We start from the raw sequence: 26,484 nt of genomic DNA on the forward strand, positions 1-26,484 counted from the left end.
CGAAATGAACGCATGCGCATTAATGAAAATGTAATAATATGGCGTCGGATATTGAAAAATTGTTTTTCTTGGACAGGTCGCGGATTGAGGTGATTTTTTTTTAATCTGCATGGTAGTTTTCATCCCCAAAGTGTGTTACATCTGATATCTTATATGTTAAGTATAATATGAAGGACGTTTAGAGCTCATTATCTGCTCAAAATGTCTGTTAATATTACGGTAATTATGCAGCGATTTTTCAGCGAGCTCCGTTGGAAAGGTTGGAAGTCATCTTTGTCGTCTTCGAGGAACCATCAATAAATTTAACTTTGAATTCGTTCGAGTTTATTGAAATAAAACAACACCATTTTTTCGATTGTCAACAGAGGATGAACATATATTTTCCTGTTTGAGTTATCACGTCAATGTGAAATTCCATCTGAACCCAGTGCCATCTACATTGGAAGCAAGGGTGCGGTGCGTCGCATCAAAAATGAACCAGGTCAACTTTCACTTTCTGATTTTTAATCCGTATTTTCCACGTTTTATCGCAAATATTTCTAGCTGGATTCCTATGCATGAGCTAAACAATACCCAGGCATGTGTATGAAATGTTATTTTGCTTTTTGAGGTCTTTTTATTTTACAACAATCGCCTATTTTTCGTTCGGTCACTTTGTTTTTCTGCTGTCTCTTCCCGCGTCAACGTGGTTGCCATCATTTCTCCATAGGAATACGTTGAAAACCAAGCGTCGTCTGCTCCGCTCTGCATGCAATTCCATGCATGTATTAATGTGTGTTTGCCTTCCTTTCCTTGTCACTGCGTTTCCACACCAGTACCCTTTTTTATCCCCCGATGGGTATCGGGGTTTTCCACCAAAACAACCCGTAAATCCGCACGTATTGCCACCCTCTTCACCGGCCAGCACGCTGCCTGTCTCCACCGCCGCTATGTTACTAACCACCGCCCCGCTACCGACTGATTTACCGGGCACACCGCCGTTCATCTATACCCCTTCCAAACATCACCAACATCTCCAGGTTTCCCAGCGAGACAGATCATCTGATGAAGAGGATAAAATGCAAGAAGACGCCGACAACACTTCAGAAGAGGAAAAGAACTCCAGGTAAGAATCTTTTTGAGACCAAAATCACCATGTTTCTGGTTTGTTTTGATGATTTGAAAACTGTAGCAGACGACAAAAATCCCCATGCCTTTACATGGTATACACTTTCAGATATATTCTGCATTATCTTGGTATGATTGTGAAAGGGTCCCACTTTTCTTAACATTTTAGAATGGTCTTACTTGAACTGGGAGAACTTCTTTGGTGGGATAAATGATGTAGATTTGCTCACTTCTTTTTTTGCCCAAAATAATTTTTAAAATTTTGTTGTTCTGGAAGTCACCCCTGAACTTGATTGTAATAACAAAGTACAGCATAAACTGAGTGCAATTTTGGACAATGTTTAAATAGAAACAGTTATTTGTAATATTTTTAAGTGGAACAAAATAAATGAAAGAGTGAAAGGATGTTGGTCATTTGAGAGCAATGCGTAGTGATGTCTTCCTTGCTTTTTATCTTTTCCTTTTTTTTTTGTAAGATTCCTCATGTTTCACACTCCTCATTCGGACACATGTACATGACTGTGTTGTACTTGCGCATGGCTTTTTATGTACATCGTACATGTACATTGACCATTGCAGTACCATCAGTGATTTTTATTGGAGTGAAACACTTCACATTTTTTGTTTCTCCTGAACACGCAATTTTCTTTGAGGTTTCTGTGAGTGAAACCCATAAACACTTGAATTGCATATACGAGATATGTATTCAGATATCGCACAAACTTATTTTGGGATTCTTCTCACTGACATGTCCATGTCTTTGCATTCATGCAAGCTGACATGCTTTGCTGTAAAGTTTGTAAACCTTACTTTCACAACTCTATGATTGTTCTGTTTGTAAAAAAACCTGCAAAATGCAGTAATTTTAGATCTTAGATTTCAACCAATTCAGAAATTTTGGAACCTGTACATGTGCACATATGATAGTTCTTCATGCATAGCAGTATACAGGAACGCCAAATCGAGATGTCTTAGATTTTTACTTCATTTTTAAAACAATTTTCATATCGGTAATTGCATAATTTGTAGGTTGTTAAAATTTCATCTAGACACTTTTTTCTTTTCCTTTTTTCTCTGTAAACTCTGTAAATTTGTTGACGTGGTATGGTTTGCATGGTAATGGTTTGCATAATCAGACTTGAGTTTTCAATGTACTGCACCAGATGTATGATGATGCTGGGTGTGATCAGGCGATCTGCACGATCACTCGATCTTTGCATGATGTCTTGATCTTATCTGTACTTATATGACTATGTGGTCGTGCGATTATGCTGATTGACTAATAGCTCCAACACTGATTTGTTTTAAGATAAGTTACACATGTACTTTTAAAGAGATCGCTTTGTTGCATTGAAGCTCCAGCAACAGCTCGGCAGAGGAGCAGGATTCAGACAATGACAGCCAATCAGAAGCAGTGGCTGCCTCGGGCTCCGCCTCCGACTCCAATAAACAATCAGCAAGTGATTCGGACTCTAGTAGCCAATCAGACAATGCGAGCTCAGACTCGGATGAGAGATCGGAGGACAACTCGGATGTTGACATTGACGACGAGGATGACGACGATAAAAATGACGACGATGATGAGCAAGAAGATGAGAGTGAAGACGAAGAAGATGAATATGAGGACGAGGAGGAAAGTGATTCCAAATCCAAGAAGCAACAACGGGGCAGCGGAAGAAGAACTGCTACTCGACGAGACAGCTTGAAAGAGGTGAGAGGTCACAGATAGGTCAGAGGCCAATCTTGTAAACGTGTAGTGAGTATCTAGTTTGGATTGTGCCAGTTAACCCCTTCATGCTGGGAAGCGGCCAAAGCCGCCATAAAAATTGAGATCCTCAGCCCGCTTTTCAGCTATTATTCTTGGCCCACGCTCGAGCGAACACGGTGAAAGAAGACAGACCCTGGCTCTTGTATATATGGTAATTGGTCTTTGTGCGTAGCCCAGAAATGAAAAGACCAATTTTGCATCATAATCACCAGCTTCACAATAGTGCCCACTTTGAAAAGAGGCAACAGGAATGTGGAAGGGTGAGTAGAGCCGCATGCCACCAAACAATCAGCCTTTTCACCGTGTAATTCAAAGCGTGCAGAGCACGCAGGGCCACAAACCAAAATTTGCGGTTTAGCAGGTGGCCTTCGTGGCCAAGCGAGGCTGGAATTCTTGGAGTCGGCTTTCGGGAAGCAATTTCGGGAAGGGTTAATGTTCAGAAGGAGTCTTTAAAATATGTGTTGTTTATAACAACATGTGTTCTGGATGTGAAGTTTGCGAAGTAATGTTGGTAATTTTTAATTTAATCTTTTGGATCAAGTGTAAGAGGTCAGTGGTCAATTTTGTTTGTGATGTTAATTTTTATGTCTTTTATGCTTGGAAGACTTCAAACATTGGTACAGTTTTTCTCACCATAATTTGGGGTTTCCCCTTCTTACACAGTTTTGGGAGGAGGACCCAGAAATGTACGGTGTCAGGAGATCGGGCAGATCACGAAAAGAGGTGGAACGTTTCCAGGTTGCAGTGAGTATTTTTTATCATTTCACCTTCATAAAAATGTCGCCGTGTAACCTTAGGCTGTAAGCTACTAGGAAGTCCACCGGGTGCTAAGAATAGCTCTTTATTAAAAGAATGGTCATTCCTGATCTCAATTTGCCATTTGACCCATTTGTTGTTTATTTTACTCGAATAGAAAGTGGATGATGACGAGGAGGAGAAACCGAGGAAACGGAGAACAAGCACATCGACAGGAAGCACTGGAAAAACAAAGAGAAAGGGGTAGGAAGGATCACAAACAGTCAAAGAATATTGAATGGAGTAGGACTTGAACCCAGAACTGACAGAATCCTGTACCTATTGCTCTGTCAACAGAGCAGCCCATCCTCTTGGCAGACTCCCTATTGGCTTAGTGTAATTTTTCTTGCAATGTACAAATCAGGCCATGCTTGGAAGTTGTAATTTCCAAAAAAAGCTTGGTTGACTTCATATAAAGGTTTAAAAAAAATTGCACTTACATTTTTAAATATTTCATTTATTTTGGTTTGGTGAAGAGTGTTCACATGCTTTCATTCCACCATTTTTCTTCTACTTTTGTTTCCACAAATGATTTTATTTGATTTTCCTTTTTTATGTCTCTCTTTAGGTCGGTCTTCTCCTTGATGAGCAGGAAGAAGGCATGGTCCAGTAGTAAGCTAAGTGAGACATCAGAGGAGGAGAGCAGTGAGTCTGACTTTGAGCCATCCGCAAGGCGCCGAGTGCCGCGAGCCAAGGCTAGGCCTAAAACTAGAACTCAGTCCAGGGGAAGACCCAGAAGTAAGTTGGGAAAACAGTTTGCTTGATTTGTTTATGGTGAGCCTTACGACCCTGTGACTGCATTTACTGTATTAACTATGTGTAACTGGCTCACCATGACAGCCTAGTTTTCTTGGGGAGAAGGGGCACCCAAATCCAATATTGTAGAATTCATTCTTGGTATTGTGTACAAGAATGTTACATCAGGCCCTAACTGATCTAGCGTCATCATTCTACGATCCTGATTCCGACTGAATCAGGTAAGAAATGAAAGATTTCAACTTTGGAATGTTTAGGATGGCTGTGATCAGTCAAGCATGTAACCAAGAGCGCCCTCATTTCTGAACGATGTTCATTTCCTTGTCACAGCCACCAAAACTCCCACAAGCCGCAGGAGTGTTGCACAGAGGAAGCGGAAACGGTCTTCCAGCTATGATGATTCTGACAGCGACGCCAAATCCAAGAGGCAGAGCAGTCGACGAAGTGCCAAATCAAACATCAGGTATCGTCAACGTAAACCCTAAAACTCACCAGGCATTTTGACAAGTAACCTTCCTGAATCCTCCTGAATTCTCCCCTTAATGAATAGGGTACTTTCTTTGTTCTTAAACTGTTAAATGTCAACATGCCCTCTGTAAGGTTTTAGCAGCTGGTCTTAACCTTCCTAATTCTTGAACACTTTTCCATAACCACCAGGTGGATTTTGAAAGACCTGTTCCTCAGTTTACATTGAGGGTCAATTTAAAAAAAATCGTATTGCGGTTGGTTTTGCTCTGGTAATAATATGGGGGTTTACTAAGGACGAAACTGAAGTTTTGCCAACGGCTAGTGGGATATTAACTTCCTCGCCTTGCAGCTATAAAGAGGATGAAAGTAACGAAGAAACCGATTCGGATGAGATCATAGAAGCAACGGGTGGACAGGACGAAAACGATAACAGTGAGATCATTGAAAGGGTCCTTAAGCACCGCGTCGGACGAAAAGGAAGTAAGTTGATATTCCCAAAACATAAACCTGAGGAGAGAAATATGTGACGCCTCTGGGATCACCAAAGCACAACAGCAAAATAAGAGGAGACTCAGTCACCCTGCATATTAATGTATTAAACTGCATCTGCATGAACTGGTTATGGCTAGCTGTTACATAGCCATCAATGGGAAGCGGTCGAAGCCATTAGTCAGTGACACTCCATTGGTACTCTTGTTAAATCCAGCCACAACCGTAATTTCTGGACGCCACCTTCTGCCACATTTTGCTGGTAGCTAGTCTCAAGCTTTACACAGTTTGTGATGTTTTGCTTTTGCTCTTAAGGGAATGTGCTTGCATGAAGTAGCTTTTAATGAAATTGGCCTGATTTCAGATTGGTCATTATATTAATTTTGGATCCATTTTTGTGTGTGTCCCTTTCACATTTGAAACATGATTTTTAAAGTTCCGAACATATTCTTTAGTCTCAAAGGATGATTAAAAAATGCAAAGTTAATCCTGCTAAGGATATAGATAGTTTGAAGTCAATTTCAAGGATATTTGCATGTCCAATTCCACGTGTCGGGTGTAAAAGGCTAACCAAAAAGGCCCACTTTTTGACCCAGTTTGTAGAATGACCCAGTTTGGGATAGTGTGTAAAGCCTGGCATCTGTAAACTGAACATGTTTTGCAGTTACAAATGTGAAAACATTTTCAATCATTGTTTCAACCGTGGAAAAAATGAAAACAAGTGATTTTACTTTACTTTGGGCTAACTTGTTCTTGTTGCCAACAGAGACTGGTGGCATGACAACGACCTATGCCATCGAGGCAGACGGCGACCCCAACGAAGACGTTGACCCCAGCGAGGAAGGGGCAGAGACGCATTACCTCATCAAGTGGAAGAACTGGGCCCACATCCACAACACATGGGAGTCCGAGGGCAGCCTCAAGGAGCAGAAAGTTCGGGGGATGAAGAAGTTGGAGAACTATATCCAACGAGAGAAGGAGATACAGGAATGGTAAGTGGAACTGGGACGGCAGCCCAGAAGGAGCCAGGTTTGGATCTGTAGAACCCTATTAATATCCTGCACTGGGATATTCCCATCCTGAGGTTTAACATGTCAGCTACTTCTCAGGTGTGAAAATAGAGCTCCTTCTTACTGCCAGTCCAATGTGCCCAAGATGGCATTCACCATGCAAAAGTGCCTCTTTGGGAAAAAAAAAGTCTGCTTGAGGGTGCACCGCTAAAACTTGAGATTAAAGGGAAGATCAAATTCTGTGCTGCAGGCTTCAGAGAGCAGATGGTTTCAGGGCTATTGTGTGGAGGCCAATTTTTGAATATGGTGTAAGTTTTGGACATGAAATTGTTAACTAAATAAAGAGTGATTTGAGAGAGTGCTGGATGAAGTCAGTATTGATATCTGGCCATCTGAATCTTTTCTCAGGAAGAAGTTGGTGACTCCAGAAGACATTGAATACTTCGAGTGTCAGTACGAGATGACACTGCAGCTATTTGAACAGTGTCAGCTTGTGGAGAGGGTCATAGGTCGGTAAACCTTTTATCTAAAACTAAAAATTTCAAACTCTGCCAGGGTTCGTGTAGAATTGGATTCCACTTTGTCAAATCACAGCTGAATGTCCGTGTTGGACTTCACGTCTCAATTTTCAGTTTTATGGATTCAGTACCTCAGGTGGAGACCCCAAGATGAATTCAGAGACACCAAATTGCTTTATTTGAAGCCAAAGTATTTTGAAGTGGGCGGAGTGATGAATATTGAATAGTGCTAGTTTTGTCTGATGTCCAGCTCATACAGTCTCGAGCCACGCCGGGCAGCCGGATTACCTGTGTAAATGGCAGGGTCTTCCCTATGCCGACTGCACCTGGGAAGATGGGGAACTCATCTCCAGGAACTTCCAGAACTGCATCGGCGAGTTCCAGCGGAGGAACAAGTCACAGAAGATTCCATCCAGGAGTGCCAAGGTAAAGTTGAGCTTGTTGGTGTTGCAAGATCCGTAAACCGATAGAGAGTTTCTTAATCGGTATCACAGAGGGTATGTGAACACACTTGGGAGTGTATATTCATAGGAGTAGGTGAAAGTTTAAACTGTGTGTGCACATCTCATTCATCGTTGGTGGATACAGGTTTCTGTATGCACAATTATCAGGTGAATCTATGGAGCCAGACTACGTGACCTGGCTGGCTGTACACAGCCTTTTGTCGCAGCAATTATTGCTCTTTGATGGGGCCTTAGATTTTTTGCAATGGACAAAGTTACAAAGACAAATATCACATAATTGCTGTTTAAATAACTCTCAGTGTTTGTAGTGTTTAATTTCATTTGAACTTCAGGTGATATACTTGGTCATTTTGATAAATCTTGTTGATTGCTAAAAATAATATAGTTGCTGGGACTGACTCATGAAATAAATCCTGAGCATGAAGTGGGAAAAATTCCCAGATCTCTTCATGCAAGTACCTTGCAATATGTACTTTGCTGTCCTGATCTGAGATGGTTCATGAAAAGATGGAATTTGCTACCATTGCTTCAGGTTTTGCGACAGCGACCCAGGTTTGTAGCTCTAAAGAAGCAGCCATCCTACGTTGGAACGGAAGAACTGGAGCTCCGAGACTACCAGCTGGATGGTTTAAACTGGCTGGCCCACTCCTGGTGCAAGTAAGTCCCCCCGTAGTGTCAAAAGCATCTTAGAGAGGGGTACTTTAGCTGATTAGGGATAGCATATTTTGCAAGCTGGAATGGAAAGTTCTGTGAAAAGCCCTGAGAAATGTTTTCTACTCAAATAAGAACACCTGGTGTGCGCCGCGTGTACAGCCAGTCAACCAGTCTGGTGTTGTCTTAATGTCCCTTAGTGTACAGATAGTTAACTGAAAACAAACAAACTCCAAACAAAATGCACTGGAAATGGTCCAGAAACTTCACTCTGCTTGGTTAGTTAAATACAAAAAAAAAACAATTCATTTCTACTGAAAGAATTGGTGTTTCTTTTTGCTGATTACTCAATCTTAAAAATAAAGTCCTAAAATTCTGCCCTAATCACAACTTTTTGTGAAATTGGTTCTCCATGTTGACTGTTTTCTTGTTAGGAAGAACAGCGTCATCCTAGCGGATGAGATGGGTTTAGGCAAGACCATCCAGGTCATCACGTTTCTCTCCTACCTGTACAATGCCCACCAGCTGTATGGTCCCTTTCTCATTGTGGTCCCACTTTCCACTATGACCTCATGGCAGAGGGAGTTTGCAGCCTGGGACCCAGACATGAACGTGGTGGTGTATATCGGGGATCTGAACAGCAGGAACATGGTGAATAGTAATGTTGATGTAACGTGCTTGGCACGGTGTCAGAAGTGGAACATGTGCAGACTTGGAGCAGGAGCTGCATTCTTGTATTGGTTAAATCTGCCAGCAAGCTTCAGTGAATGACACACTTCACTGGTTTGCCTACTCAGTGACAGGTGTTGCATGCAGCCACTTTTCATTAGAATGTTTACAACCTGGAGCAAGAAAAAAACCAAGCAAAATTGGGCTCTCAGCTTAAGCGGCACTCCTGCGTACTTTACCAACAGAAAAGTTTTTTTTAACCCCTGAGGCATAAACTCCACTGGCATGCAGTTTAGTCCATTGATGCAGCAAATCTTTAGTAAAAATTCTCTTGACAATTCTAAACGCCGCTCAAACTATGAACTGGCAGTAGATTACACAGATAATCAACAGATAACACGGGCAGATTATTTTCAAAATGAAAATTGAACTTAGAGAATGGCCCAATAAGTGCGATTTGTTTGATCTTTTTATTTTTGGTAGATCCGTGAGCATGAATGGTGCCATAACAATAACAGGAACCGTTTAAAGTTCAACACCATCCTTACAACATATGAAATTCTTCTCAAAGACAAGGTGAGCCCTTTGCAATTGTTGGTTTATCAGAGCGTTTAGGCCTTCAGAGACACTTGTTTGGAGTTGGTGAACATATGCTTCTTTGGTTTATATGCTGAGCCATTCACAAGAAAGTTACATCACTCAACATATCTGGTGACTCGTTTTTGCTGAGCAAAATTTAATCTTTGCTTCATAAAGTTTCCTGCCTGTCTCCTCCCAGTCTTTCCTTGGTAGCGTTCCCTGGGCCGTACTGGTTGTTGACGAAGCTCACCGGCTCAAGAACGATGACTCCCTCCTGTACAAGACACTCAAGAACTTTGACACCAACCACCGATTACTGATCACAGGAACTCCCCTTCAGAACTCCCTCAAAGAGCTGTGGTCCCTCCTTCATTTCATTATGCCTGAAACGTACGTAGTCACACCTTGAAGTAGTAGAAATGTGCTCAAACATTTGCTTATTTACAGTACGACTCTTTATCCTGAAGTCACAAAAATAAGTTAACATCTCCTTTGGCATCTACTATGAACCAGACTTTGAGTAGCCCTCAATTAAATCTAAAGAACCCTTTGCCGCAAGACTCCAAGCTCCAACCATTCATTTCTCCTCACCAATCTATGCAGATTTCCCCACTGGGAGAGATTTGAGGCAGAGTTCTCCTGCGCAGACAAGAACGGCTATGCCAACCTCCACCGAGAGCTGGAGCCATTCCTCCTGCGACGAGTCAAGAAGGACGTGGAGAAGTCCCTGCCCGCCAAAGTGGAGCAGATCCTGAGGGTGGAAATGAGCACCCTGCAGAAACAGTACTACAAGTAAGTCACCGTCTGCTGTTTACTGACAGTTGGTAGCGTCATTCCTGTCTATGCTTGTAGATTAGAAGTGTAATGACGTTGACATTGACATTGTTTATTGTGTTCACTTCTGGTGCCAGGGCCCAGTGTCATGGCCCTGCTTACTGTGAACAATGAGTCCATACTTGCTGTGGAAAACTCTTCACTTGTGGTGAACCAGACTGCAAGGAATTATGATGTACATGCAGGTGTGCGTGTCATAACTGAGACTTTGGTCCCTGTATAGTTAGTGTTGTACCTTGTTGCCAGTGTCGTAAGCACAGAAATGCAGATTTTAAAAGAGGAAATCCACAGCTAGCCAAGCTGCGAAATTGGGCCATGGTTGAGCAAGTTTTTCCTTCTACAAGTGTACCTAGCATCATCATAGAAACCTTCCTGAATCCTCCCAAATCCTCCACGGTGGTTGAATCCAATGTCACACTCTTTGTACTTAACTTTCAAGGTGCATTAAGTCCTGGACCCTACCTCTCTCAGTCCTGTAGTAATCCGTCAAAACCACCTGGTGGCTATCAAAACTTCTGGGAGGTTCAGGAGGTCTTGATTGTCATGCTTGATATCAAATGAGAAGAATAAAATCTCTGATGTGGATGCTGCGTTTGCCTGTCCAACAGGTGGATTCTGACGAGGAACTTCCGAGCCCTGACTAAGGGTGTGAAGGGGAGCACCAGCAGTTTCATCAATATTGTCATGGAGCTCAAGAAATGCTGTAACCATCCGCATCTTGTGCGCAGACCAGAGGATGGGGACGAAGTCGAGGAAGAGCAGGTGAGCTGAAGATGCACAAGAACATGGTATTTGGTAGATGCTGCACTTAATCCGAGACAAACCATGCAATCTCGTATCAAAGTAGAGAACTTGTTTATCTGACTGAATCCAACAGCTAGAGCAACATTTCTGATGTCCACACTGATTAATTTGACTCCACAAATTCTGCTAAATCATATGGAGCTGTTCAGTAGGTGGGAAGTAGTTAAACCCTAAACCACAGCAAGCCAGATTCGTGTCCTATATAAGGAATGTTTAATTTTCACCAGCTCTCAAAAGCAATTAATATGCAGGGATAAAGATTGTTTACATCAGAGAAATTTCTTGTACATTTAATTCTGCCCCAATTCATGACCTTTATCTTAGTTTGTTCCTCTCTGATAATTGTCGTCTTGCAGTATAACCAAGTGGTTAAGATGAGTGGGAAGGTGGTTCTTTTGGACAAGCTTCTGGTCAGACTCCATGAGAGAGGCCATCGTGTCCTCATCTTCTCTCAGATGGTCCGTATGCTGGACATCTTGGCAGACTATCTGCGCTACAAACACTTCCCCTTCCAGGTAAAGTCATCAAAACCTGACAGCAAATTGGTTGTCTCGGAATGCTCAAATCAGTGCGAGAGACTGGAATGGTTGAGGGTTCTTTGTTTGTCTTGTTCATGTTCTTTTTGAATGATAATTCTGCTCTTGTTTGACAGAGACTGGACGGTTCTATTCAAGGGGAGCTACGGAAACAGGCCTTGGACCACTTCAACGCTGAAGGATCCCAGGTAAGACTAATGGAAAACGGGACTGTTTGGTGATTCAGTCATTGACTGGAAGCCTTCGGTAATTGGCTAGAAACCTCCTGAGGTCTCCTGGTACCTTGTCCAGCGATAGTTGGGTCCATCACAAGTCCTTACAAGTCTGTCACCAGACCATCAGAAGTCATTCCTCTTTGAACTAAATCACAAGTTATTGAATGAACTATGGTGAAAGCATTCCTTTATCATTGTTCACCAGCTAGTTGTGACTGGCCGTGTGAAAGAACCCTTGATGGATTTGACTACATCCAGTAGTCAAGAGCATTGAGACCCATGTTTAATGATGGTGCAGAGTTTCTCTTGTTAGAATTCTGTCACGAGAAGCCATGTTTAGGTCAGGACAGAAGACTGAGAGCATACACAAAAACAAAACACAACAAAACTGGCAACCTCTTAAAACCCCTTTTCTGTTTTTGCTTTGCAGGACTTCTGCTTTCTGTTGTCCACAAGGGCCGGTGGCCTGGGCTTGAATCTGGCCACCGCAGACACGGTCATCATCTTTGACTCTGACTGGAACCCACAGAATGACATCCAGGCTATGGCCAGAGCACACCGGATTGGGCAAAGGAACCAGGTCAGTCAAACGGACAAGGATCACTTTGCATGACTGAATTTCTTCATCAATTCTCGTCACGAGAGCTATGGCATTTGACCTAGTCACAGTAACTGCCAAAGGTCATCTCTGAGAATAATCTTTTAGATCAATGTTATTAACTTTTGGCCAATGTCCTGAATGTGTCCGCTTGCTTGAGTTTTTCAACTTGATGGCATTGTTAGGTGAATATATATCGCTTGGTGACCAAGAGCAGTGTGGAGGAAGACATCGTCGAGAGAGCCAAAAGGAAGATGGTCTTGGATCACCTGGTCATTCAGAGAATGGACACAACAGGACGCACCGTGCTGTCCAAATCCTCCACCTCAGCCAGGTAAGATGCAGTACAGTGCAAGATGGTCATTGATTACCTTGTGTACCATACTAACTGGAATGCCTGGTCTGTGATTACTCTTGTGTGCCCACAGCTGACGTACATGTATTCTGCCTTTACACCAACTAAAGAGAGGATCCTTTGTTACCACCTGTTGGCATGTGCGTAGGCCATAACGTTAGCCTGTAGAATACTCCAAGCTTCAGGGCGTAGTGGTCTAGTTTTATCCAATGTTTTGGCCTTGTGATCTTTCAGCCACACACCATTCAATAAGGAAGAGCTGGCGGCTATCCTCAAGTTTGGAGTGGAAGATCTCTTCAAGGAAGCCGATGGAGAAGAATCAGAACAACAGGTAGGTCATGGTCTTCCTGTCCCCCCCCCCCCGGCTTCCCCCTCCAGCCCCACCCCCAGGATCGGCTTTAAAGTCATAATCCATCACAGTTTGTATTTTAGAGAAGGTATTCTTACAGATGTGAATGGGATGAAGTCAAATATGGGCATAGCCCCTTCAATCTCATGGCGGACTTCTGTCTGTCTTTACTTGATTGGTTTACCCTCTGCAAAGAATATTGTCCTCAGTCTTCTGGGAAATGGATATGGAAGACGTTAAGATGCATTTGAGACAGGACTTGGATCGTAACATCATTATCTTAGCTCAGGAGTGACTATTTCCTGTTTCTCTCCTTCTTAACAGGAGATGGACATTGATGCTATCTTAGAGAGAGCCGAGACCAGAGAAGCCGATGATAATGGCGGGGCAGGAGAGGAGCTTCTCTCTCAGTTCAAGGTCAGGACATTTGGAAAGTTCATTACTCTCTTAGCAGTGTACTTCTGACTTCAGATTTTGAAAATCAGTTCAGTGTAATTGTAATCAAGGCGTGTTGTGGAAGGCTGTAAGATGGCCGTTTGGCCAAATTGTGAGAATTTTAGGTGATGCTCCCACTACCACCATTGTGGAAGATGCTTTTCCCTACAACTATGGAATGCAATACATGTCACTAGAATTGCCAGCGAAACATGTGAAAGATTTTCTCTTTCAACTTGCTTGTCGGTAGTGTGCAATTTTTCTTTGGCTCTAGAGAAAATTGTGCATCTCCTAATCTGCAGGTTGCTAACTTCTCCACCATGGTGGATGATGAGGAGATGGAGACAGTCACCGAGGATACGGGCAAAGACTGGGAGGACCTCATCCCAGAAGCTGACCGTCTCAAGGTGGAGGAAGATGAGAAACAGAAGGAGCAACTGCAACTCTATCTGCCTCCTAGGGTCCGCAAACAGGTCAACAGGGTGAGTTCTAAATAGAGTCACAGCTGTAATCCTGATCAGATTTCAGTTAACGCTGCATTCATTGCTTCATCTTGTTCTCTCCACTGTACTTCAGAACCCACCAGGAGTTTTGGAGGATAGCACCAGATCAAGCAAGGCAGATCTCAGCTACATTTTCTTTAAATTGGGCTTGAGACCCTGCTCAGTAGGATTTTGGAGTGTTCAGGATGATTATTTTTGTGGAATGGCTGGAGGAGTTGAAGTTAGGATGACCATCACTGTGGACAGACATAGATGATGCTTCATGCCATTTCACTTGCATTCTGTCTTTCTGTTATTGCCGTCAAGATGACGTACCAGGGCAGTGACTCTGAGGCGTCAGTGACGCGCAAGCCACGCACCAAGCGCCCTCACACTTCCAGCTCCAGCAGTGAGACGGACGAGAGCGACACCGAGAAGAAAATCAAGAAGCCCCGTGGCCGACCGCGCACCACACGCAGGGACGGCGTGCACGGATTCACTGATGCTGAAATCAGAAGGTACAGGAAAGAATCATGTCACAGTTCTGCCTAACCCTAAGGTTTGGCCGAACCCTCTGTGTTTAGTGTGAATTACAAAGAATCTTGTCTGTTACAAGTTAAAATATTACTTGTACGTAACCTTTAAAGATTTGATCCTGTTTCTTGTTTGTAGATTTATCAAGAGTTACAAGAAATTTGGTGAACCACTGACAAGGTATGCATGGCGACTTCTTTAAAATATTAATTTAATTAAACATTTTCTTAAAACTTTTATTTTCCTCAACATTCACTGAGTTATATAATGTTGAAGAACTTGAAGATTCTGCTAGTTTGCTTCCTTATTTACATTGTGTTTTCTTTCTTAGCTATGAGCTTATATCCAAAAAGGTCAACTTTTTCAAGGTGACATGTTTATTCATATCTCATGTTTAATTATAACCTCTCATGCATAATTCATACAGACTGGAGGCCATAGCTGGCGATGCCGAGTTGCAAGAGAAATCTCAAGCCGATCTGTTGAAGCTGGGCACCATGCTCCATGATGGCTGTAAAAGGGCCATCGAGGAGTATGAGGAACGCCTACGAGAAGAGGCAGACTTTGATGGTAGGTTCATTTATCACATCTGTGCACATTGATTGAGGGCGCTATTTAGCACACATTTGGTATGTCTTCGAAAGAGTTCTTCAACCCATCCGTGTAATGTCGATAGAGGATGCTATTTGGTGACCGATAGTAGGACGTTGTAAACATTCTTCATCAAGTATATGCATTGTCAATAGAGGGAGCTCTTTGACGGCCTTTGATAATGATGTGCCATCCCATCTGAGCTTTATCAATAGAGGGCACTGTTTTGCAGACTGATGGTATTTCACTAAAAGTATTTACCCTTCCCCATGTGCATTTTTATTTGAGGGTGCTGTTTGGCAGGTTTTATGGTAATTTGCATGATGAATATCAACCAGGTAAGAAGCGAGGAGCAACTCTGAAGATATCTGGAGTCACCATCAACGCTCCGTCACTCCTGAAGCACGAGGAAGAGTTCAAAGCATTGGTGCAGACCATTCCAGCTGACCCAGCCCAGAGGAAGAAGTATGTTCCTAGCTTGCACATTTTAGGCAAAGCTCTCATGTGTGTACAGGAGATTTGTTTAGCAAGAAAAGGTGCCACCACCAACTGATTTTCGCTTAGTGATTTAATTAGCTAAGCAAAATTATTCGTCATTACCATTTCTTGGTCTAGAGTTGTTCTTATTTGATTTTTGTCTTCAAACTTGTCGAGATCAGTTGGCTGGTTTGAAAGTCAAAAACCAGCAATTCCTTGAAGAGGCATTTTTGATAGCAGGCCCACGACTTGTTATTTCAGGTACCAGCTGGAGTGTCGGGCCAAGGTGGCTCACTGGGACGTGGAGTGGGGTGTGGATGATGATTCCAACCTCCTGAAGGGAATCTATGAGTATGGCATGGGAAGCTGGGAAGCCATCAAGATGGACCCAGAACTCAACCTGCATGACAAGGTAGGCAGACAAATGGGATGGAGAAACACTCAAAATGATTCTTCCAAAGAATAAGCAGGATTGTTTTCAGGTCTTTGGTCAGTTCTTACCTTCTGTACTGTCTTGTCTGTCGCTTCATTTTGTCCCCCCGTCTGTGGTAGATTTTATTACCAGACCCTCAGAAGAAGCCCCAGAGCAAGCAACTTCAGACGAGATGTGAGTACCTCATCAAGCTCCTTAAGAAACAACGAGACAAGGAGGAACTTATAGCTGAGGTAATGCCATCCATGCCAGACTTTGTTTCTCAAACACCAGGAAAGATTTGCATTCTTGTAGGAAACTGTTTATCAAGTAGTCAGAATGTTACGTCTAGCGTGACATCAGGTTTTCTACATAATCTCTAAAAAACAACAAACAAAATGGCCGCATGATTCCACATGCAGGTCTAGAAATGTGTCTCAGACTTTATAGAAAGTATGCAACGTGCGCTAGCCGGTTCCATTTTGTGTGAATGTAGCCTTTTCCCTATTTTCATGAGGAAATGATGTTTAAACGTCTGCTACTTTCACTCAATTTTGGTCTGTCTTTCCCAAACTGGGTTGGTTTTTTATTCTACTCGTGAGAAAAACTTTAACATCTGGTTGGCTGGTAATATTGACCTTTTGTTTCCCATTTTTATCTTCATTGTTCAAAACAAGCAAGCATAAGTTTGAAGTACTACAGAAGAGCTTGATGGCTGTGGATGTATTTTACACACTGAAATGAATTTAATTTAGACTTCAAGTCTCATTTATCAAATTGTGAGTTTTTCCCTGTTCCCTCAGCAACCAAAGAAAATGCGGAAATCCAAAGAAACACCAGCCGCAACAGCAGTAGCCGCAACAGCAACGACAGCCGCTGCCGCTGTGGCCCCGGCCCCCGTCAAACGGGAGCCCAAGGCCAAGGCCAACAACCGCAAGAAGGCCGCCCACAACGAAGACACTGCCTCGGAGAAGACCGTCAAAACCAAAGGGAGGAAAGGCGGCCGCAAGAAGGCCGAGGATAACGGCAAAGAAGAGAAGGAGAACAAGGAGCAAGGAGACGGCAAAAAGAGGAAGAAGGTCAAGACAGAGGAGCCGGAAGAGGAAGGCGAGATTGTGGACGATGAGCCTGAGACCAAGAAAGAGAAGAAAGTGAGTATGTACAGTCAGTGCAAGACTAAACCAGTTTGGCTTCCAACTCTGCATGTTCTGAATAAGATATAGCGATTTACTACCCTAAGATTCTTGCAGCAGTTAAATAAGTACAAGTGGGTGGGGCATGTGGTGACCAGATTTACATTCGGCCATTTTTTTTCCTCTTTGTTTTGATAGCTTTCCAATTTTGTATCTGCACTGGGGAAAGCCACATTTGTTTTTCTGTCATTCTGTTTAATGTTGCCATGATATCATCGTGGTTATTACACAGGTAGTTACTCTCCAGATTGTAAATGTCCCTTCATATTTCCTCTGGTTGTGTACCGCATTATGAAGCATGTTGTTTGGCCTCGCTGATGTAGTGTTTACACCAAAAGCATTTTTGCCAGAGACCCCCCAAAAATCTACAATAATCAATCCATTTGCACACTCTCAGAACGAAAAACTTTCCAGAAACATCAAGCCCCACACAATACTTGCTGGGCTCTACCGTCCAACTTTATGAATGCTTCCAAACCTCCTGACGTGTTTAGGGACTGGAAAGGGCTACTGTTTAGTGTATCAGATTGACCATTTGATCACGAATTGCCTTGGTATTGGCGCCTTGTTCCTGTGTCCCTCAGGGCAAGGATAAGACTGACACCAAAGGAGCCAAGAAGGGGCATAAAGAACTGCCCCCTATGCACATCACCGCCCAGCGCAATCCTGTCTTCATTGATCCAACCGGTGAACTAGACGAAGCCACATTCAGTGCCGTAAGTACAAGTTGTTGTTGCCCTGGAATTGAGTTTGCCAGTCAAGTAGCGTCTAGTGATGTCAGTGTCTAGAATGCTTAGTCCAAGTGATTACAGTTCTGTCTCTACTGATCCGCACGAAATGCTTGAACTTGGCGAACAGTGAACAGTGTGTTTGCAGCAAGACCGCTTAAGACCATCACGGGTCCCCACAAGGACATCACAATACCATCACCAGACCTCCAGTCTGAATTTGATTCACAGGCTATTCAAATGAACTGCTACAAAACCATTCCTTGGTTGTTCACGTAGTTACTTGTGACTGTCCTGTGAATGGTTGTGTCTGGTCTTCTGATAATCTTGACAACAACACAGACAGATGGCTTTGGGTGTTTTGTTCTTGTGTAGTGTAAGGAAAAGATGAGACCCGTCAAGAAAGCCCTGAAGCTCCTGGACAACCCACCGGAGGAGGTGTCTGAGAAGGAACAGGTCAACCACACCAGACAGTGCCTGCTGAAGATCGGCGACCACATTGCCGACTGCATCCTGGACCTGAAAGATGCCGATAAGATCCACGAGTGGAAGGGGTGAGTGAACCAGAAGGGATCATGCAGAGTTGAATTTGGAGTTGGCCTAATTCAGCCAGGGAATTTCAACTCATTCTGTCTGAGTTTATAAAGTTCTGTCAGTCAGTTCTACATGCTTTGTCTTCCATATTCAGAGAATGTCAGCGGCATTGCCAGTTCAGCAAAGAATTCAAATGGAGTGAATCGGATGATACATGCCATGATAGTAGGCCAGCACTCATGATGAACATTGGATAGCTGTTATCTATTGTTTCTGGTATTGAGGGCAGTCAACAGGGAATTGTTTTCAAAGTAAAAAAAAAATTGAAGCTTTTTGGCGGGTGCAGTAGAAAAAGAGTTGAATCAGAGCAGAAGTTAACAGTTAACAGGGTGTCCTATCCTGCCTCTGATGTGTCATTCAGTGCCACTTTCCAATCCAGTTGAAGTATGGAGCCAATATCTTTGATCACTTGTTGATTATAGGAATGCTTCCTTGTTTCGTCATCCTTCCAGGTACCTTTGGACTTTTGTGGCCAAGTTCACAGAGTACGATGCTAAGAAGCTGTACAAGCTCTACAGACATGCCCAGAGGAAGAGGGACGACGAACGAGAAGAGGTATAAATCAGCCCTCCTCTCCCCCAAGTCTCATGTTGCCATCAGGGCTTGACTTGGTTCTATCATTCCGTGCTCAATCCTTAGCAAGTTTACAGTGCATTAAAAGTCAGCTCACGCGGCAACTCTATGAACATGTGTGATGTATGCGAGCGTAGTTCCACCTCAGTGGCATCCACTGATCAGGGTAGCATGATGAGTCTCATGACACCTGATTACTTGAGGATTCTAGAACCAACCTGGGAGCTTTGCCAAAGGAAGTTTGTTTAGTATGCCCAAGTACTGGAACCTCAGGGTTTTATGAAACTGCTGTCGGTGCAGTTGACCCTTCTTGTGAAGGATCCAGTTTGTTTAAAAACCATTGTCAACTGTAGATTATTGGGTTGTTAATTTATGGAAATCTATGTGCCCTGAGTTGAACCAAGAGAGGGCGCAATTTTCCTAGCAACGGAGGCTTCTTTAGTAGTAACTGCGCTTCACCGGTTCACGAATGACTATGAAACACAAACGTTGCAGTCACATTGCTGCCAACAAAATGAGCACTCCTGACCAACGTGGCTCTTTTCAACTGATGAAGGGGTGCTTCTGCTCAGGGCGGATTGATGACATATGCCCCAGAATTTAAAAACTACATCCACAGATTTTTTTTAGATACTTTGAATTAGAAGATTACATCCACTGTTGTGACATGTACTAGTTGTACAAATCCTTCATGTTGACATCCATAGATGAAACATGTCCCTGGAGGGAATCAACAAGGTCACAAGCAGCGGCCCCCAGAGTGGACGGGGGGTTCCAAACCACGAGAGGCCTACTACCCGGGAGGTGGGCAAGCCCAGGGCTACAGCCACCCACAGGGAGTCAAGAGACCCCACTCGGGTGGGGAGGGGGCATCAGACAGACCCAGGGGGGACCGAGACAGGTGAGTGGCAGAGTTTTTTTTATTCCTTGCTTGTTGAGTATTGCCTGGTGGACCAGTAGTCAGTTGACTTGTGGATTAGTTGTTGAGTTGGCTATGCATTGTGGAAGTCACCCTGTATTAGATGACTGTGCATTTGGCTCATGTGCAACACACTAGGGAAACAGTGTTTCATGTTATGTAGGTCACCTTTTTGTTTTTGACAAAGGATAATCCCATTCCTCAAACAATTTCCAACTTCAATTCATTCCTGCATCCACTGAGCACATCTCTCATATTGTTTGCCTCTGAGATGTGACCCATGGCCAATAAAAGATCGGAACAAAGTCCAGGTTTGGCCACTATCTGCAAACCCATTCCACTTTCACATCGTCAAATATCAAACATTCATGTCCAATGAGGAGGTCAGACCACAGCAACTTGAATCTTCAGAGAGAGAGAGAGAGAATACCCAAGTCACACTTGTGTAACCTGACAGTGTCCTTTGTTCTATTATCCACCCTATCCCCTCCCTCCACCACTTCACCCTCCGCCCCTCAGTGGTCATCCTCCCCCTACCAACCCTCGCATGCACCAACGGCCCCCGGGCTTGGCAGATCGCTTTGAACACCGTCAGGGGCCGGATAACCGTGGGCCATCCAGGGGTCCCTTTAGGGACAGGTAAGGCCCACATCTCTCTCTCTAGCATGTTACCACTTCCTCAGGGGTGATTGGTTGATTAGTTGGTTGATGGGCTGACTAGATAGGCGAATCGGTTGATCAATTAGTGGGTTGATTGTGGTGATTGAGTTAACCACCTGAGAGTTCATTAGTTGATCGGCTGATCAGCTGATTGGTTGGTAAGTTAATCAGTTGAGTAGTTGGTTAATTGACTAGTTGATTGATGGACCATTTACTGGGTTGATCAGTTGATCAATAGAACATTTGATTGTTTGACTAGTTCATTAATTGCTCAATATATCAGTTGATGTTATGATTAGGTTGATGTGTTGATGTTATGTGCTGAATGCCGTCTTTTCTATTTTGACTTCTGGAGCATGTATCGGTTTTATTTTTCTGTGTAGTTCGTGCCTGTGATCAACTAATGTTGAGTGCACTTTTGATTAATTTGTTGTGTAGACATTGATACAGGAAGAGATTTAAGGGTAACATTGGGTATCATTTAATTGTAGATGGTCATTTCAAACAATCTTAAAGTCACAATAGTTTTCCAAGCATGATTTGTTTTGCATGGATTGAAATGAATAACTTTGAATGTTTTTATGTTCCCAAGACTTTAGCATTCAAATAAACCTGTGTTTGGGCTTGATTGTCCGAATTGTTTATCTTAGACCCAATCCACTAACAGTTATCTTCATCTCATTCTTTGGATGATTTTTCTGATGTGTGTCTAACTACAAGTGAGCAGATTCATGATGGAACATTTAGCCCAAGTTGGCAGTTGTTCTCTGCCCCGGAAGCATCTTTCATTTTAATCTGAAACTTTTATGCAGGTTATCCTGCTGTGGTCTGTCACAATTCATTGACGGTCCTCCTGCTGTGGTCTGTCACAGTTCATTGACAGTCCTCCTGCTGTAGTCTGTCACAGTTCATTGACAGTCCTCCTGCTGCGGTCTGTCACAGTTCATTGACAGTCCTCCTGCTGCGGTCTGTCACAGTTCATTCACGGTCCTCCTGCTGTGGTCTGTCACAGTTCATTGACAGTCCTCCTGCTGTGGTCTGTCACAGTTCATTGACAGTCCTCCTGCTGCGGTCTGTCACAGTTCATTGACGGTCCTCCTGCTGTGGTCTGTCACAGCTCATTGACGGTCCTCCTGCTGTGGTCTGTCACAGCTCATTCACAGCCCTCATTTTTTCATCCTGATTGCATTTCCACACACTGCCATTCATTGAATACAGACAGTGTTGGCACGTTTGCTGGGATCCCTTTTGTATTAACCAAATTCCAATACAGTGCATTCTTTAAACCCTAAACTGGAACCTCAAACCCATGCACGATGAGAAAACAGTCCTTATCCCAAAGAACCATTGCTGCAGTTCAGGGGCTATTCCAAAAGGTTTTGATTGGACTCCAGATCAGTACATGTATTGCATCCTTTGCATTCAAGTGTGAGTATACAGAGGAGTACATCCATGGGTTGATATCTCGCAGAGACACTCTACAGTAAGTGTTGGTGAGTATACAAGCTTGGAATTCTTGGAAGCCTCCGGTTCCAGTTTGAATACAAAATGATGAGTGTCAAGAGACCCAAAACCAACAACCTTGTAGCAATGGAACATTGAGCCAGTTCAGTATTTCAGAAAGGCAAGTTCATTCGAGAGTTGGCCTGTGTTCGTACCGATAGGGCAGAGCTCAGGTTCATACAGTGTTCCTGAATGACCTCAGATGTACTTCAGTTGGGGTATGTGCTGTTGGAATACCTACCTGGCTCACTGCGCATTACCAGGATGAAGTGACATTGTCATTATTCATTGGTTCTTGCTAGATATGGCTCTGGAGACAGCGGCAGCACCTACGGACGCCCTCACCAGTATGATAACCATCGATTTGGTAATAGCTACTCCAGAGACAGAGACGACGGCATATCAAGGTAAGGCAAATTCATCGGAGACTCCACTGAGTTCTTTGCAGTGCCATCCTTGCTAAATTCAGGTCCTCTGTTTCATTTCAGTGTCATCTTTGTCAAGACGGTTTCCTCCTTGAAATTTGGTGACATTTTGTTCATCATGGTGTTTTCTTGAAGCCTGCGTCATCTTTTTTTCCCATTTGTCACCATCGTCAATGTTAGGCATATTAGACCTGTGCATAGATGAAAGAGGGCGCTGTTGTAATAACAACCTCCATTGGATGATATTCCTGTGGACACACTTTGTTCTTTCCCTTATAACATGAAATGGGCACAGTTTGAATGTGCATAAACTGTAGGTTGTTTAATGTGTGCAATCTGTAGGTTAAGTATACATGATTGCATTAACTCTAAGGCACCGGCTTAGCCTCTCTCTTTCTCACCAATGAGGGTGTCCTTGTGTGCAGACTGTATTGGTCTATATCCTCAGCAGTCCTATACGTTGTCACAAATGGCTGTAACCGAATTATCTTGAATCTATCAGGTACAACAACGACAACAAGAGAGACCGAGACAACCCCTCGGGACGATCTTACCATGGCAACAGAGGGGATGAACACAGAAGACGGAATGACAAATCAGACAACTCAGCCCACAGCCAGCACCAGTCCGGAAGCCGGGACGATCGTTTCCACCACTCGCACATCGACAGCAAGAGGAGAAAGGGCGAACGGGACCGGGATCGTGGCGATCACCACCGATCATCTGACTGGTCAGACCACCGGTCAGAAAGGCACCGGGAGCATCGGCAAGACTCGTGGTCCAGCGGTGACCACAGCAGGTAGCCATGGCTTCCTCACCAGCTTGTGCGCCCCTCCATTTTTATTGTTGCAGTACCCATCTGTCTTGACCAAGGCCCGCCTGTCCAGGCTGATCATCCTCTGACTAAACCTCCCGGAGGCCCTCTGAACACAAAGCACTCCTGAAGGATTGCTGGTGTGCTAAAAATTAGGATGCTACCATTCATGACCTCATAAATGCATCACAGGCTTGGCGGCCAATCACGATGCTACTTTTGGACTTGGAGTTGATGTCATCTAATCAGCCTGCTCTGGCAGATCGTGGTAGCTGGACGAAAAAGTCTTTGTGATTTGTAAATTTTCAGTCGCATACAGGTTAATATCAGTGGAGACGGTGAACCATACCAAACCGTTTGAGAGGAGATGTGTAACAGGTTTAAGATTCATGTTGTAATCATTGTCTTAACTGTATCCAGATGATAGTGACCTTTAACCTTTAAGCAGTTCAACATGCAGAGCTTGTTCAAATATTTTTGTAAGTTTTGAAGTATGCCTTGGCCAGCAGACGCATCAAATGCCACCTCAGCTACTAAGCCTTGTGTGTATTCCTTTGCTAAAGTACATGCTGTTGTACTAAATGTTTGGAATTGTTCTTGCATTTATTTTACTTACACAAAAAATAAGCAATAATGGTGTCGTTTAGTCAAAATGTGTCCAAGAAAATAATCACCAGCTCATTTCAGGCATTGCTCACTGTACATTTCAGCCATGTTTCCTTATTTTTCTTTTCCTCCCACTTGATTTCATTGGGAAACTCGAATGTTCATGGAAATCTTCAAGGAGATAGCCCTTCCAACTTGCCATATGTCTCATCACTTATATCGAATTAGTATCAGAATGACCGGAAGCTTAGATTAATTCAAATACTGTGTAAACGGTAGCAATGAAAAATCAAAGGGAGTGAAAATGAAATACTTTATCGTACAGTATCTGCTTAATATTTTTGGTCGCGAGAGGGTGTGGTGGGGACATGGCCCAGACACCAGATGGGCGTGGCTTATTAGGGATAAGGGGATGGCATTTGTTCTACGTAGCAGCTAGTGCTGTTGGATAAAATTGCAACATTTTGAGTTTTGGCTTGAAATTTGGCAAATGGCGTTATAAGCGTCACTGCTTGCGAGCAACTTAATATTTTTTGTTTATGTTGTAAATCCATATTTTTATGTAATATATAATATATGAAGGAGCATTATTTAATAAGAAATTAAAAGAAAAAGAACTCAACATCCACCTTTTTTATGGTAACATCCCAGCATTGGAATATTTGGCCGTGAGGTATGTCGTTAAGGAGATATGGTTTTTTTGCAATTAATTTCCAAACACAAGAATTACCATGATTGAAGGCACACCCAGTATTCAAACTACATGTGGTCCTACTCAGACAAATGTGGGAATGGATCGGCGCAGTCTTAAAAATATTCCATTCCCTGTTTTTGTTCCAAAGCATACTGGATCCTTGTTTGACAGCTAACATCTTGAAGATCTTCATTCAGTGGGGCGGGAATAAACAGAAGACTCGGAAAATGAAAGAATGATACAGTAGTAACCAACATCCTCCCGTGATTTGAAATGTGATCAAAGTTTATGGACTGACTTTGTACAGAAAGTAAATTTGTTGGTTACGCTTCCTTGATTCCAGATCAGGAAAGTCTCACTGTTAATTAATAGCATTCTTCCGAACAAAGAAAGTAGGACACTTCCTGCCCAAGGTTCTTGTCTGAAGGACCTTGGAGTATGGCACAAAGATTTAGTGTGCCATATCACAGTGGTTCAGAGGAGTGTAATTCTGAGAAGAACATCTCAACTCAGTGTCAGGAACACAGACTGGGAAAAACCCTCATGTTGTGGCTGATGCCTCGAGAGTCAACTGAATGGGTGTCCCCCGTGGAAAAAGGGAATATTTTCTATTCTTACAAGGTAGTTTTCTCACGTAAAGTGATGCAGATAACACCAATGTAATTGGAGGTTAAAGGGTATCGTGTTAAAGGGTATTTTTTAAGGGGGGGATTGGACAGTGTCATAAGATTGGAGTCACATACTTGAGTTAGAAAACACAGGTTGAGTATCAGGTAACTGCAGGAGTAGTCTCCTTTTCTTAATGTACTTGCAGGTGTTATTCTTGTCACAGTTTTATTTCTCAGATTTTCACACCTAGGCTTCTCTGTAAAAGACTTTTCCAGATGTCACACTTGTTTTACTAGTTTGTTGAAACCCAACCGTTGGCCAATCTCAAAAACACAAACATGCCACACAATCGTGATGCCCAACAATATGTATGGAGTGACTGAACCGATGTTTCCATATCATACCTGTTGTCTTTAAGGGGCGGAGTCAAAATATATAAGTGGGTGTCACCCTTTTTTTTAAGTGTGTGAAGCTACATTGTAAGGAACAAACCTGCTCAATTAATTGTCACATGATCATGTAAGAAGTGCTTAAGGTTTTTTAAGCACTGGAAGATAAAATATCTATACATGATATAAAATTGTTCAATAAAGAGAAAACTGTGAATTTATTGAATTTGAAATGTGGATTATTAAACGCATTTTGTTGCCATTTGTGTACGGTGGAGATATTTGTATTGGGATTGGCATGCAATGTCACAAAGTTCAATTCTGGTGTTCCATCAGTAATTTTTCGATACTCTCATAAAACAAATCCCTGCTATGGCTTTTGAACAGTAAACTAATAAAGGTATCTCTCATGGGGAATTTGATTTCAGGTTGGAAATCATGCTTGTTTGTATTTAACTGTAGACAGATGAAGCCAATGTTAAAGAAGGTCTGGCTAAGTGGCTTACCCAAATAAATACTTTTTTCCTTTCCTTCCATTTGCTTATTTCTCACAATTTTCTTTAATTTGACAATTCCATGTCTTGTATTTCCAGAGTTGGACTCCTGCTCTTTGTAAGTTTTTCTGTAAATATTAATGCCTATGTAAAAACTTCATTCTAGATTATAATGTAAGATCATTACAGCATTTATTGTGAAATCTGTCCAAGAAAAATGGGGGACTTTTTGCTACAAAAATGACAATAAACAGTGTTGTCTTCATATTTCATGTTGCCCTGAGAATATGAACTTCTGAAGTAGTCTGGTGTCTTAGATATGATGTACAAAAGTGAAATGATAATTTATCAGATTTTTATTAACTTTAAAGAAATTCTTATATGTTA

General features: G+C 42.8%; 1 protein-coding gene across 5 annotated transcripts; it reads left to right on the forward strand.

Annotated features, from left to right (window-relative positions):
- Positions 1–16: 16 nt before the first annotated feature.
- Positions 17–26,364, forward strand: LOC110987455 (ATP-dependent chromatin remodeler CHD1-like). 5 transcript variants are annotated; one of them, XM_087136559.1, is made up of 39 exons: positions 17–89; positions 366–481; positions 816–1,105; positions 2,464–2,818; positions 3,539–3,619; positions 3,789–3,874; positions 4,239–4,408; positions 4,757–4,889; positions 5,244–5,374; positions 6,150–6,375; positions 6,802–6,902; positions 7,162–7,337; positions 7,908–8,032; positions 8,461–8,677; positions 9,179–9,271; positions 9,474–9,664; positions 9,878–10,066; positions 10,717–10,870; positions 11,269–11,427; positions 11,565–11,636; positions 12,094–12,243; positions 12,447–12,595; positions 12,851–12,947; positions 13,290–13,382; positions 13,703–13,882; positions 14,210–14,400; positions 14,555–14,596; positions 14,844–14,986; positions 15,346–15,472; positions 15,746–15,896; positions 16,037–16,150; positions 16,700–17,047; positions 17,674–17,805; positions 18,193–18,371; positions 18,864–18,966; positions 19,692–19,885; positions 20,423–20,542; positions 22,369–22,473; positions 22,994–26,364. In XM_087136559.1, exons 2-39 carry the CDS (start codon positions 473–475, stop codon positions 23,292–23,294), a joined length of 5,877 nt encoding a protein of 1,958 aa, XP_086992685.1. In that variant the 5' UTR covers positions 17–89; positions 366–472; the 3' UTR covers positions 23,295–26,364. The 5 variants fall into 5 exon arrangements, with proteins under 5 accessions (XP_086992685.1, XP_086992688.1, XP_086992687.1 ...); XM_087136562.1 differs by having other exon boundaries at positions 1,020–1,105; XM_087136561.1 differs by lacking the exon at positions 20,423–20,542.
- The last annotated feature ends 120 nt before the right edge of the window (positions 26,365–26,484 follow it).

The sequence above is a fragment of the Acanthaster planci genome, linkage group LG05, assembly GCF_054643075.1.
Source record: "Acanthaster planci isolate LZ-2023a linkage group LG05, COTS_SCS, whole genome shotgun sequence".
In the NCBI taxonomy this organism is placed as follows: Eukaryota; Metazoa; Echinodermata; class Asteroidea; order Valvatida; family Acanthasteridae; genus Acanthaster; species Acanthaster planci.